We start from the raw sequence: 14948 nt of genomic DNA on the forward strand, positions 1-14948 counted from the left end.
TTTGTCTGCTGTGGGTACGGTTGCAAGCTACCATTTTTCAAACAGGCAAAAGGGCTCATTCTTAGTATGGGCAGAAAGTAATGGTGCCTGCCGGCACGGGCTGTTTTCTTTGCACTTGCACAAGTGCTGTTGTGATTCTGCCATTCCCTGAAAAAGGTCCTATGTATATTCAGTGGTTTTTTGCACATTTGCTCCCTAAAATGGCTCATAGTGGGGTTAAATTAATTCTAGACCTGGCCAGATTGAAGGAATGAGGTTTAGGGACAATTGACTGTTACCTTGTGTTAACTGTAATGGAAAGCCATTATAATGAATTTATTTAGGTACAGCACATAACTCGTGTTCTCTGCTTTTTTTCTCCTGTTTAGTCTTAACGACTTTTTTAAAGTTTTTTATCTTCTTTATTGCTATGTTTAAGATTCTGCATGCCACTTTTAACTGTCTAGGTAATTGGCTATGAAGAGGAAACAGAAGAACTAACAATACAGAGTTAGCAAAAGTGTGAATCTCAAAATTAGGGCTATAGCTGTGCTTTCTTACATTTGATTTTTCTTTATGTAGCTCTTGTTCATTAAAAGAAGATAAGTTGAAAAGTTTACACTGATACTGTATTAAAGATGCAATTTTGAATGAGAAGAGGACACCAATTAGAGGTGTTTCATGTGGTTGTAATAACATAGGGAATTGAATTGTATTTAGACAGTGTGCACCAGTATTTTAATTTTTCAGTATGAAAGAGTGAAAATACTTAATGATTTGCTGTACACGTATGATTTTGCAATCTGACCATTGGCAGGGTAATTGTGCTTTTCCATTACCACCTAAATTTGTAATTAGATTATCTAGTCTTTTCAGGAAATATTAATAGTTGTTAAAATATCTTAGATTGAATTTGACCTAATGTTTATCATCGTTGTCATTTCTTTAAGGCCCTATTGAATTTGAAGAATGTAACACATCCACTGCAGTTGAAGGTGAGTTGTTGTAGCATAGTTATTTATGTTAAGAATGCTGTAGATAAGGACCTGAAACTGTGGAGTGAAGGGTATTCAGTGTGTGAATCTGTATAATTTTAAAGTACTCCAGTAGACTAAAAAGCAGTTTTCCTTTTGGGAAATGAATTTCAATAATAAGACCTATGATTCTTTATAAGCCTAATGCACAAAGATCAGAGAATTTTTATATTTTTTATAGTTATACTTTGGCTAAGACTCTGTCTTTGCAGAGCTTTGGATTTGGTTCACTTACGGCTGTGTTGTAACTTAATTTACAAGTGTCAAAACATGGCTCAGGGTCTTTCCATTGTTACCATGTTAGTTACACCAAGTCTAATGCAGTGTTATGGTCACAAAGCCTTTCTTTGTTGGCATAGCTTATTTTGCTTAGGGGATTTTTTTTTAAGTGGTTAAGAGCTTCTTTATTTGCATAAGCTATGTATTTACTTTTGGGACAGAGGAGTTGACAGTATAGCTATAGCAGCCGACAACTTATAAGTTGCCAAGATTGCAGCTGAGACTTAAAATCTTTTTGACTGAAACAGAGAGCATCCATGTTCAGAAACTACTCTCGTACTCCATTTGTCATTGTTTTGGGCTGCATAAGGCACAGAAAGAAAATAAAGTCCAGTCTAGCATTTAAAAATAATTTTGGAGCAAACTCTGTCTCTATTAAAATATAAGATATGGCTGAGTTTACAGCTACTTAGTTTGAAAAGTTTTGAGTTATTTAACCCTGAAAATTTCCAAGAGTGGAGGGATTCCTTATGTGCTGTATAATGTATTTCTGTGAAGTGGAATATAATGATTTGTTTTTAATTATGTGCTTGAAGTGTCAGTTGTTAAATTTTGGAAACCAAATTATTTCCACTGTTTTGGTCAAAAGCACGCTGTCAGTAGTATACATCAAAACAAATTTGTAGGCTAGTTGGATCAGATGCTTGCACTCAGTCATTTTGTTTGGCAGTCTGCTTCATCAAAAATCGGGGAGAGAGGCACATGTGACAGCAGGTCTGATGGAATATTTAAGTGTATTTTATTTTTAGTACATTAAATGGGTATGAAAGCAAGCTTTTTTCCTGTACTATAGCTGCATGTATCCAGTGCTAAAAATGGGGAAGAAACAACACGGGGGGGGGGGGGCGCATGATTCCAGACTCAGTGAGAGCCAGCTTTCAAGCTGGCTACAGCACTGGAAAATCATGAACCCAGCATCAGCTGGAAAGCCAAGAGATGTTCTCTTTTTTTACAGGACCAAGATCCTACTTCTTAGGAGAGACAGGGGCTTGCAGCTAATGGGAACATGCAGGAAAATAACAGGGTGTTGAACTGCAGTAGCTGGGAGAGGCAGGCTTCAGTTTCTGATCCAAGTGTATTGGTTATTCAGGATCGGCAGGAGCAATAGCACCTGTTGAGTTTGTGAGCAGAGTCCCTTTCCTCAAAACTGGCAGTACACTCATTTTCTATTAAAAAAAGTGACAGTCTGCATAACCAGCTTGGAGAGTTGGATGTACAATGCAAATCCAACTTATAAGTCCTTATAAGGACTTGATGTTATTAATGTTTTCAACCATATTTTAATTTCATTTTTTGATTGGTATGTGTCCTGGATAGTATCTTACTTAACAAATTAGAATAATGTTCCCTAAGTTTGTCTCTATACCTATCTGTTAGATTTTTGTATCACCTGTGGCAGCATTAAAAATGTATTGGTATTGGTATGCACACGCTTTTGACATGGCTAAATATGTACTTATCTCTTTGATCTTTAAATGAAAAGTGTTTGTTCCGTAGGGATAAAACCACGGAAGAGGAAGCCTTTTGGTTTATCAGGAATAATGAAAAAAGAAAAAGATACTGAATCTGTGTAAGTATATTTCCATCTTGAAGCCTTGTCTTGTATGAGAACTAGTAAAAGTATGGGGATAAATGTTAGCTGATGTTTACAAAAAAATGGGTTTATAACGGAAGTGTAGAGAAATGCTATGAATATGACAACATCACAGCTATTTAAGATTTTTATAAGTAAGGGTTTTAAGGAAATAATGTAAATGTATTCATAGTAGTCTACTCATGCTTCATTCTTTCCTATGCATAAGTAGTTCTCCCTTGTTCTACATTTGAACATTGTAGATAATGCAATTTTCATGTGGACTCGAAATAATAGCTCTGTACATGGAAAAATTACTGGATACCTGTGTTTGCAGAATTGAAGCTTCAGTTATTCTTTTGCTAGAAAAACATTTATATACAATATCGAAGGACAGAAAAATTTGAGTGTTTTTTCAGTACATCATGTACACACTCATTTCAGAAAGACCATCATTCTAACTCATGACTGATGTCCCAGCTATACCCTTTGCCATATTCATTGCATGTGCTCTGTCTCCCAGGAGTTAAAACTCTCCAGAAAGTGAGTTTGAATAAAAGTTCTTTAGATGGATTGGTCACAGCCTATGTATTAGTAGTTATGGTCACTGTATTCCAATGTATTTTTTTCATAATTTCTATATGTGTTTTCTCAATAGATGTATTCATACATATATCTTACAATTTGGCAAACTTAACAATGTAGAAATATTCTCAGAGGCAACATGTGCATACATACGTTTTAAAATTACTTTTAAAAAATTTGATTAGCCTTAGTTTTTAATATAACACTGAAAAATTAACCTAAGACATGCAGGTGCTAATTATTTGCATATACAGCATGCCTCATAGCTATTTTTCTTTCGGTGTTTAATTTTAACAGTGATACACTTCTAAATCAGCTTTTTCTCTCTGTCATGATGCCTTTAGGGCTCCAAGGTGTTTTTTTAAGTCTTTCCTCTATATTTCTGTTCTTTCTGTGATTTAGTCTTTCCTCCACCCTCTCTTCTGTACTTTATCAAGCTGGAGTAAATGGTGAGAGAAGTGTAATATACAGTGTGATTTTGGTCAGCAGTGATCTGAGAATACTATTTTGTTACAAAGAAATATTTTTAGTTTAAAATAATTAAATTAAAATTTTATAATTATTTCATGATATTTGTGGATGCAGAACAGTTGCAGTATCAAATAGCAGCAAAAAAACTATGTTGAATCATTTGCCGTGTCTTGCATTTACATAATTGCAAAGAAGACATTTCGATAGCGTTGAGTAGTATCAGCTTTTCTTGTCCAACAAAATAATTATTTAGCCACCATGTGGGTTATTACTCAAGTGAATCTCACGTCATGTATGTTATAAGCCTCCTTGCAAACCAGCATCTCCTTCCATCCATTCTTTGGCAGAATGTAATCTGGCCCCAGCAAAGATTTAGGACTTTTAACAGTAGTTTTCTGAAGCCAGGAAAGGCCTGGAAACTCCAAATTAATTCAGGTGTATGACTAAATGTATCCTTACTCAGAGATCATGTTTTTCTTTGACCTGTGACAGGAAGAAAGTTTTCTTAGGCACTGAGGTCTGAAAACTGGCTTCAGCCCTATTTGAAACACTTTCTACCTTTGTATGCTTATCCATTGTAGTATCTGAATACTTTTCTAGAAGCTGCTTTTTCCCAAAGACATTTTATTTAATGCTGAAAGATAATATCAATGTCTCTTTCTAGAAAAAATTTTGGTTTTCATGGTACAATGATGTCATCAGAAAATATAAATCAGCTCAGCTACACTGAAATGGGAAGAGAATTTGCCTTGCTTTCAACAAGTTGGACTGAAATTTGATTTGTATTATTTTATTTTTTTTCTATATTTACACACAATACAAAAATGAATAGATTCTGAGGTCAGAAAGAAAGATGTATGACAGTATGATATTGACCTCCTATGTAACACGTATGATAGACTTTTACAGAGATTCTTGCATTAATTCATAACTTCTAAATGAACTAGAATATCTCAAGTAACAGAGGATTCGTTACATGCTTAAGTAAAATATTCTGATAGTTATATATGATCTCTTTAAAAAATTTTATTGCTAGTCTAAATTTTGTCTTTCATCTTCAGCTGATGATCCTGTTATAGATGATAAAACTCTGTATCATCAGAAACTTCTCTGCACATAGAGGTCAAGTCCTTTCTTAATCTCTTGTTAAATTAGGCTGTAAGCTTATTTAATTTGTGTAGGGCACGCTTTCCACATCCTGAAAAACTCTCATGGTTTGTAGGCTTTTCAGTTTATCATGTTGACACCTAAACTGAATGTAGTGTCTAGTAATGGTTTTACACAGGGAAATACCATACACAATATATTCTATTACATGTTGCTATACAGGTTAGTCAAGGATTTAACTTCTTTTCCTAACCACTGCTTTGCATGATTTGGTTGTTTTAGTTTTTATCTACAATCCTTAAATCTTAAATTCTCTTACAGAATCCTCATTTCCTGAAATGTTACCTTATACTAGAAGCATGACCTAGTTCTTTAATCTCAAAAGAAAGATCATGCATCTAGTGGTGTAAAAGCACATCTGTCTAAAACCTGATGTCCTCATATTCCACTTCACCAGCATTTGCAAACTATTGAGTTTTCCTTTTTGTCTTTGTGAATGGATCCTGGGAGGTGCTGTTGGTGCTCCTTGGAATGATACTAGATCTGCTGTTACTTTTTGAGATCTATTAGCTCACTAATTTTTAAAATCTTCATTTTGGGCTAAATTACTTTCATTGTCCTTTGCCTCACATCTTTCACATTTCTTCTTAAATTCAGGTTGTCTTGTTTGAGTATGGACACTTTTTAAAACGATATGTCAGAAAATCTGTTTGCTACATCTTTTGAGAGAAGTCTAATACTTTGTCTCTTCGAGCTGTAAAACAGCTTTTAAAATAGCTCTTTCTATTGTTATGAATTCAGTTTAGCCAGCAGAGGGAGATAAGATGTAAGTCAATTAGAAACTTGGTCACATGTTTTCTTTTGTGTGAGGCCTTTCAGAGGATACAGGATCCTTCATCTCACTGTCAATTCCTTAACAGGCTGTACTGAATTTCATAATACTGCTTCCATGTTAGCAAGTTTTCATACCTGTTTTTAAAGACACTGTAGTTTTTACATTTGACCCATTTAGCTTTTCAGAGAAAATTTTTTAGATTACAATAATTTAATTTTTTTTTCCTCTTTTTTCCGGAAGTATATGTTTAGGATGTTCAGTTTGATTATATAAAACCACTCTTGTTCAGTTACACTGGCACTTACAGCTTTATTTGTCAGAATGCAAATTAGAGAGGACTTGTATGCTACTCAAGTATTCCCATGTTCTGTAAATATAATTGCTTCTGCTTTTTGCAGAGATCAGAAAGAGTCAGTGTCAGGTGTTGTTTGTGTTTTTTTTTAAATACTACTGCTTAAATCGAAGTTCTAGTGGAAAAATATAACTTTTGTGAATAATGTACTTGCAATCACTGCTTTTCTGCTGATGACTTTTTTTTTTTTTTAAAGTGCTTATTTTTTCTGGCGTATTCTAGTGCTTGACTGCAACTTTGCTTGACAAACGTGAACTAAGAATGCAATTCCAAAACAGGGAAGCTCTGAATTCCTCTAAGAAAAGTCTTAATTTCTTTGCGAACTGGTTATTGTCCAAAATGCTTTGCAATTGCATGTGGACTATTTCATTAGGATTGGTGAATTCTACTTATTGTGCATGTCAAACACAGAGAGCTGACTCTTAAAGTATATTCATCCAGAATACAGTGTGGTACTCCTTGATTTTACACACACATACGCACACACAGACACTTTGATATCTTTGATACGAGTTTGCTTTTTCAGCATTTCTTTTGAGTTTTTCCTTCTGCGGTGTTTTGAGCATAAACTTCCAGCTTTTATTTAAATCCGATTCAGTTGAATGTGGATTATTTATAGTGAAAATTTTTGCAGTCTGAGAGGCAAAAGGGTCAAATGCAATGTTTCAAAATAATTGAAAATACTAAAGGAATTACCAGAACTAGATGAATAAAATAAATTGTGCATTTTATAATTGTATATTTTCTTTTTTTTTAATAGGGAGTGTCCAGACGCAGACTCAGTTGTAAGTAGACTGATTTCCAAAACAAATGCATATGCTAATATTGTCAAGCACTACAGTTCGATGAAACTTAACTTATATCAAGTCCCTGCAATGCATTATTTATCTGAAGAGGATGTAGTATTTTGTTAACATAGTTGAAGTGTTAATTTTGCTTAGTACATAATCTTCAGCAATATATAAAATAATGTGTCAGTAATACATTTATATTTCCTAACAATTGTAAGTTTTAAACAAGGTGTTTTTACTGCAAGTATTTTCCACTTTATTTTTCCACTTAATAGTTTAAATTGCTTGGCTAATAGATTCTAATTAAGAAAAAAGTTCAGCTTATTGTGGACCCAACTTTGTGTCATCATATTCCTCTGCTTACTACTGTTTCCTTTGAGAAATCCATCTAATATCAATGAGGTTCTGCTTTATCTCTGTCAACAGAGTGTAGGAATATACTTTTTAAAATAAGGCTTTAAATGCAGTATCTCTAGGTTAACTTTATTAATGGCCTGTTTTTCATTGCTGTCAGTTTGATCCATGCTATGTCTTACAATTTTATTAAATTCAAATAAGTGACAGTTGCAAATTAAATAGGTATGTTAATGCTTTTTTATTTCCTTAATTGAGCCTTTTCTTTTTATTTAAACATGTATGTTGCCTTGAATTGTATGTAACAGAGATTGCAGCTCCCTATAACTAGAGCAGGAAGTAATATACAGAATAATTTAAGTGGTTTTCTGTAGGGTGATTTGTATTTCAGTTCATTTCTTTAGGTGCCAATTATATTAAACAACTTAAGTTTACAAGTTCACCTGTTTTGTGGATTTTCTTCTTTGTGTTTAATATCTGGGAGTTCTAGCACCTAATATTAAAATTTCTTTTGAGAAACTTGGTTTAAAAAATCTAGTAGAACCATTCTTCTAAACAAGGAAAAGTAAGTTTTGCCACGTAATAGAACTATATGTGTAAGAATAGCCTTGTAAGCATCATTGAGACAGTTATGTTATCCTGTGCAAAGTCATCTTGATCTAAAGCAAATTTCTTTTCTTGGATACATTTAAAGTAAAGTAACTTTAGAATTATCCCTATAATTGTCAGGCTTTTCATGGAAATAATATCTTTTGACAGTTCAGGTTGAGTCACTGGCATGAACCTCAACTGAGTTTGACTTGCAATGTTTATTTTCTTCATTGCTTGTTTTGGTCTTTACTTTTTTAAAAAATAATTAGTTAAAAAATTCAACTGTAAATGTGTCTGACATTCTTTCTGGTTGCATGAGGCACACCATATGATCATCTAAGTTAATTGTTCTGTGTAGACCTAATTTCTGTTTGGTTAAAAAAAAGTCCTAACTTTCATAGTGTCTAACAACAAAACTGATATTTTCGTTGCATTCTCTTCTTTCCCCCCCCCCCCCCCCAATGCCCAATATTTTATGACTGCATTTGGAATTTAAAATTTGATCTATCATTTTTTCTTGCTTTTTACAAGCAACAGTACTATTCTGAATGGTGCTTTAATAGCAGAAGGCATTACTGTCATTCTTGTGAAAAATGATGCAGCATACCATAGGTGAAATTCATTTCACCCCTTACAAACAAGCACTCCAGAGTACTTTTACATTTTAAGGTTGGTGTCCTCTTCTGGAAGGTCCCATTTCAAATGTGTTTCATTTTTCTTGTCTTTTACTCTAAGATTTCCTTTCTGTTTAATTTTTCAAACTTGATCTAAATAGTTATAACCATCTATATTGTTATCTCTATGAGGATTTTGTTTTTATGGATCTTTGCAATAAATTACACATTTCAAACAATTGAACTTGGAAAAGTATTATTGCAAAAAAAAAAAATTGAAAGCAATTATCATTTGTGTTTAATTGCTAGAAAATATTGAGGACCAGCCCTCAGTAAATTCAACTTATTTAAGGTGTCCCAGTTATGATTTTGGTCACTCAAGAAAGTCTCTCTGTCTGGCTTTTATATTATTAACATGATCTTTTTTTAAAAGGTAGCTTTTGTTTATTTGTCAAGAATTTCAACTGTGTGAAAGGAACGTAAGAAGTAACAACTCTACAATTATTTATAACTATAAGCACTGAAGTAATTATACTGAAATTTTAGAAGTTATGGATCCAGTAAGACCTGACTTCAATACTTAAGCTGCCGGTTCTACGTGATACTGTGGATCTTTGAACATGCAGTGTGTAGTCAATACCATTAGGGCCTTCTCACTAGTCCAAAATGTATAATGCAATGTGTTCAAACTTGTATTCTCTGTTTCCAGAAAGCTGAACAGTGGCATGGTCCTAAAAAATGTCTTTTGTACTAACATGGAAGTTCTCAAGTTTATCTGTGGCAAGCCATCTGCTTATGCTCGTGCTTTTTGCAGCTGCCAGATTATATATATATCGGAAAATGTGATACATTTGAATAAATTGTTAATTCCTATCAATAATGTTTTGTAACTGCTATAAGAGGTTTTATATGCTCATGAGCAGGAAGGGAGCTGTGAACTGAGGACTGGTATTTGTTAAAAAGGTTGACCACTTCAATAAGCAGTCTCTGTTTAAATATAGATGACAGTATGTCGTGAGATTTAAAATTCCTGTGTTGTTATATGTCAATCTACACATGTAACTTCCATTAAGCTAAGCCTCGACAATTAGGAAAGTAGAAAGTTAACTGTGTGTACACTAGAAAGAGATAACAACTGAAGTCTGGCTCTATGCATGTGTTTCTTACCTTTAGAAAGTTTTTCTAAAGGCAGAACTAATTAATTGTCTTGTTTCCCATGGGTTTGCCATGAGTCTAGGGATGGTCTATAAGAAGATATGAGCTCTAGCAGAAGCTTTTTTTTTCTGAGGAAGTATTTACAAGGTTCCACTTGTGTCTAGTAAGATCCGAATTTGGATTGCAACCCTTCCCTTGGTTGGGATACTTGCAGATCTCCTTCTTCTACTTGACTGCCTATTTTCATGAAGACTGTAGTAATGTAATTATCTTTGAGTCCTCTGTTCTGTCTGTCAAACCCATTTGAAATTGTCCAGTAAGTTCAAAAGTAATTAAGAAGGGAGCCACAGATGCACAGAACATAATGCTGAAACCTTTTTTCATAGGAAACTGGAATGCGAACAAATATATTGAGGCATCCAAAACTTTTCATTAACCTCTTTACACACGAGTGTAGGATAATTATGGTTCTATAGAATTATACACCATTTTTATTGCTGGGCACTGATTGAATTTGGAACCACCAAACTCTTAATTAGTGGAACACAAGTGTAACATTATATTTAGAGAAAATCAAATGTTTTTCTTTATTTGCATTTTGTAATGTTTAGTTCTGGCATGTTTTGAATAGCTGCCATTGATACAGGGTATGAGGCTTTGTAGTCACAGCACAAGACAGGAGCACTTTTAATACTTTTTTTTTCTTTCTTCCTGCATCTCTGGCAATAGAAAAAAAGGGCTGGCTATTTTCTTCTTCCATGTCTTTTGGATTAATAGGCACCCTAAGGAGAGGAGGCTGATAATATGTAATACCTCTGTCTTAACCAAAGGATATACCTGAGTCAAATTTACATCTTGAATATATCAAAAGTGGAAAGGCTCTTTTTTCTCTTGTTCCAGGCTATGAGCTTCCACTGCTTACTTTGAGTTCACGTTGGTCCTCACCTGGATCACAGGAAGTGAGTCAATCCAGTTTAGTAAAATGGTAGAAAGTTCATCCAGCAGAAAAAGAAAGAGTGAGCTGTTCAGCTGCCCTGTATCCTGAAGCATACCCTGAGGAAAACTTGATAAGGAGCTCTCATAACCACTGTAGATATATACCAGGAGAAAATAGACAGAAATCAAGCTGAAGTGTAGTGAAGATTCTTTGCTTCTTGACTGACAACTAGCAGTGCAAATGTTGCTGAGGAAGGGCCAAATGAAGTAGCTAGACTGCATTATGCTCCAAATGTTCTTCTCTTGTCCTTTGTATGTAGCCCAGAGGAACTAATGACATGGTAATGGTGTGGCTTCTTCCATTGCTTTTGGATGACAGATGGGACAGAGCAAGAAAACAGACAAAGTATTCGTCTAAACTCAAAAAATAAGTTTTGGCAATAGAATGCTTAGTCCTCATACTTTTTGTATAGGCAGTTTCACTTTGTTATACATTATGTCCTTATGTTCTATTTCTTTAAAAAATTATTCACCTTAGAAAGTTTGCAGAAGATACTAACGCAAAGACAGTTATAAGTCCTAAATTTTTAATGTATATTTAAAACTGTATAATAGCTTAATTAGTAATGTTTTGTATAATATCTGCAAACACAGGGAAAACTCTGTGGTTTTCGTAGCTGTATGCTTAACAGAACCTCTGAGAATGTGAAACCTTCTTTCAAGGAAGTCCGGCTTTCCAGTTACTTCCACAGAGTTCAATTCACATCCATATTAAGCTGCTTTTTTACTGAGAAGACTACAAATAACATGTTTAGGTAGGGGCCTAGACCAGACCTTCATCCCCATCATATTAATAACTACTTCTTAAACCAACAGATGTATACATGAAGGTTTTAGTTTTTTCCTCTGATCAGTATGGTAGGCAAATCAGGTCTTGTCTGTATTGTGTGCCTGATATTAGAAGATGCACTGTTATCCATGACATAACATATAGTTCTGTAACTGTAGGAGTGTGGAGAAGGGAGTAAGAATTAGTCAAGTAAATATAAATGACTTCATTGACATCAGATTTGTGAATATGTATCTCTCAAAATGCTGTGTCCTCTACCACTGTTAAAAAATGTAAATTAGTAAATAAAATTCTGATGTTTCAGAAAGCGGAACTGTTCACCTGTTCAAAATATTGAGAACAGTATTTTGAAATTACTACTTAACTTGTAAGATTTTGAGGTACTGTTTTGATTGTATGTGACACTATTTGTCTTTGTCAATACAAAGGTACACTAAGTATCTCTTCCACCCTTTCGTTCTATTGGTTTATGCAAAAACATGAATTCAGTATCTCATTAATGAAAGCAGAAGGTGTTTTAAGAACGATCATAAATTGGTACAAGATCATTGTAAATCATTGACAAAGCTGGAAATACAAAGCGGGTTATTTCTGACTCTGTATATACTGTGTAGTGTCAGATGTTTGAAATTGCATATATTTAAATTTTAGAAATAGAAAAAAAAATAAATACCATTTAAGTTTTCTGCACAGTGTTAGAAAAAAGTGGTAATGTAGGCCTGCTGGAAAAGAAGCAAGAAATTTTTCCGTTCCTGTGTTCAGAACTTAAGCTGTAAAGCATGCATCTCTGTTATGAATGTATTAACTTTGACATTTTGTCTGAAATTATGAATACAGGCTACATGGTAAAGTGACGTTGCTGAGGAATAGATGGTTCAGATATCTTTGCGAAATCAGAAATAATTAACATGAAAATAGAAAGAAATTTAATACTTTAAGAACTTTGAGATTTTAGTGCTTTCTAAGGATTTACTTTATCCTAGAGATTATTCAGTAAATTAAAAACAATGCAATGAAAATAACTTCTGCAAACTAAGTATTCTTTCACAATTTTATATCAAAATACTACGATTTGCCAGCTATGTTGTGCATGCTGTGTGTGCCCAGTAATAATATACTTTACATATATGGCCCAGCTGGAAGAAAAACTAAATGTTGTATATTTAAAGATTTTTGTTGGTTTTCAATTCATCTTAACCATGAATGATCCTGATCTATTGAAAATTGCCTAATATGACAACTAAAATAATTTCAGAATTCAGAAGTTGTAGTATTGTAGGAAAATGTACCTACCCTCTAGCTATATGTTTTTGTTCTGTTTACTTTGATGTCAAGTTTCATTAGTGGTTTTTGGTATATAAACAAGGTCGGCCTGAGGTCAAGCGTAGCTAAGAACCCTGATTTGAGCAAGTAGAGCTAAGGTACTGGACCGTGTGATCCTACTCTTATTACTTTTTTTTGTTCAGGTTTTTTTGTTTGTTTGGTTGGTTGTTGGTTTTTTTTAATCAAATAGCAGTGAAGTCTGGATCTTACAAGTATTTCAAGAAATTGCATCTATATGTTCCATTTTTTAAGGTTTGAGCTTAATAATTGAAATAATTAAGATTATTTTTTTGGCCTTAGTTTGATGTGCTATTTAATTGGGTACGGTATTACATCTCCTATACAAGATTGTATTTCTTACTCTTTTTAGCAGAAAGTTTGATCTATGTTTAAATTCCTTGCATTTAATTCAGAAGTGCTAGATTTAGAGAGCTATACAGAGGAGAATCTTTCTTAGTAAAATATTGGACATCCCATTTGTGGTGTCTGTAAAAGGAACAGAGGGACAACTACATTTTTATGTTTATCTTGCTCTATAATTCAAAAGCTATTCAAAGTGAGTATCTCAAGCAGTTCCTTGCTAGTCCACTTAAAGTCTCCAGTGTAAGGCATTTTGTTACATCTCATGACTTATAACAGCAAGGTATATTTTAGCCGTACTGTATAAATCTTTATTAGTCAAACTGCTCCAGCACCGTCAGAGCCTCCAGTGACTTAGCTGAGAGAATTAGAAGTAGAAATTGGGAAAATAGTTGAGACCAAGAGAATTGTAGCTTATTTAACACTCAATGGTAAAGGTAAAATGCCTGTTGCTTTCTGACCCTTTTGATAGAGTACCAGTAAAAGCAGATGCATTCAAACTTGCCAGTTTTCATAGGAAATTTGGAGGTTGTTTTGTTTTATTCTGTTCCTAAGGTATCTTGTCATGCTACTTCTGAACTACGGATCATAACTTGAGATAACTGTAATAATTAATGGTGAATAACAATGACTTGTGTGAGCTGTTGTAATCAAATTTTAATTTATCAGCGATATAAAATTCAGTCAGATGCAAAAACATGGGGTTTTAGTTATTTGTCAATATCATAATTTTTGTTGTTGTTTTTAGAACATTCCTGATGTAGATGATGAAGGATACAGCATTAAACCAGAAGCAACACAGGATATCCTTTTCACTATTACTGTGCCAAGTTATTTGATGTTACTACAGTTCTTTGGAGAGAGGAAGTACTGATTTGAGTGTTAAGTAAAGGAGGATGAATGACATTCATGTTTGTGTTGCAACCTTGTATTCTTATGTTCATAGCTTTTGCAAAATGTACAGAATTTTGTCTATCTTAGACTTTGTGTGTGTGCAAATGTTAAAGATTAGATCAAATGTCCTGGGAACTTTAGGAGGATGGGTTTTGTCTGAAAGTAAAAAAAAAAAAACCAAACAAAATAAAACAAAAAAAAAAACCTGAACAAAAGCTTTAAGGTGACCATGCAGATTTTTTTCCTTAAAAAGCTCTCAGAGAGTTTGTGAAGTTTGTAAATCTTTCTTAAGCCTACGGAGTGGTTATCTGTTCTATACCTGCACCCTCCCACTTTTTTATAACACCATTAAAATGACTGGGAACTACAGCAGTCTAGAAATAGGATTTTTGTTACCAATGTCCACATGCTGTTTCTTATTGGTGCTTCTAGATTTTATTGTCTTTTTAATAATAGCTTTGATATGCAGAATAGATTTTCATTATGAGTGATTTTTTGTGAAGGCTCATGATTTTTCTCTGGTCTTCCTTTGAAGGAAAAAATTCTTGTCCTCTTTTTTCTTCCCATCAGAAACAGAGGGAAGCTCTATTTAAGAGCTGGGAATAATTGCTGTAGATCTAAGCAAGCCTAATATGTAAGCAAGATAGCTCATTTTTGGAAATGTTTTCACTGAATTCTCTGGCTACTGCAGATAAATGGTAAACTTACACTTTGCAATTACCGTACATTGTGAAAACTTTTGAGCAGTTAACAGTACATTGAAGTGGGCCAGTCTATCATCATAGCTTCTCTGTTTTCATCAACTTTGCAGAATATGCCTCTGTTGGCACCAGTGAAGACTCCTATACCAATAAAAGCAGTTCGT

The 14948-nt window shown here is 33.8% G+C and overlaps 1 protein-coding gene across 7 annotated transcripts in view; it reads left to right on the forward strand.

Annotated features, from left to right (window-relative positions):
* The window catches only part of FCHO2 (FCH and mu domain containing endocytic adaptor 2), a 96123-nt gene that overhangs the window by 50940 nt on the left and 30235 nt on the right, over positions 1 to 14948 (forward strand). For all 7 annotated transcript variants that reach the window (XM_049794624.1, XM_049794621.1, XM_049794619.1 and 4 more), the window contains 4 exons: positions 930 to 974; positions 2790 to 2862; positions 6976 to 7000; positions 13938 to 13992. In XM_049794624.1, the coding sequence (XP_049650581.1) occupies positions 930 to 974; positions 2790 to 2862; positions 6976 to 7000; positions 13938 to 13992 (198 nt within the window). The remainder of the gene's footprint in view (positions 1 to 929; positions 975 to 2789; positions 2863 to 6975; positions 7001 to 13937; positions 13993 to 14948) is intronic.

The sequence above is a fragment of the Accipiter gentilis genome, chromosome Z (genome assembly GCF_929443795.1).
Source record: "Accipiter gentilis chromosome Z, bAccGen1.1, whole genome shotgun sequence".
Classification (NCBI taxonomy): Eukaryota; Metazoa; Chordata; class Aves; order Accipitriformes; family Accipitridae; genus Astur; species Astur gentilis.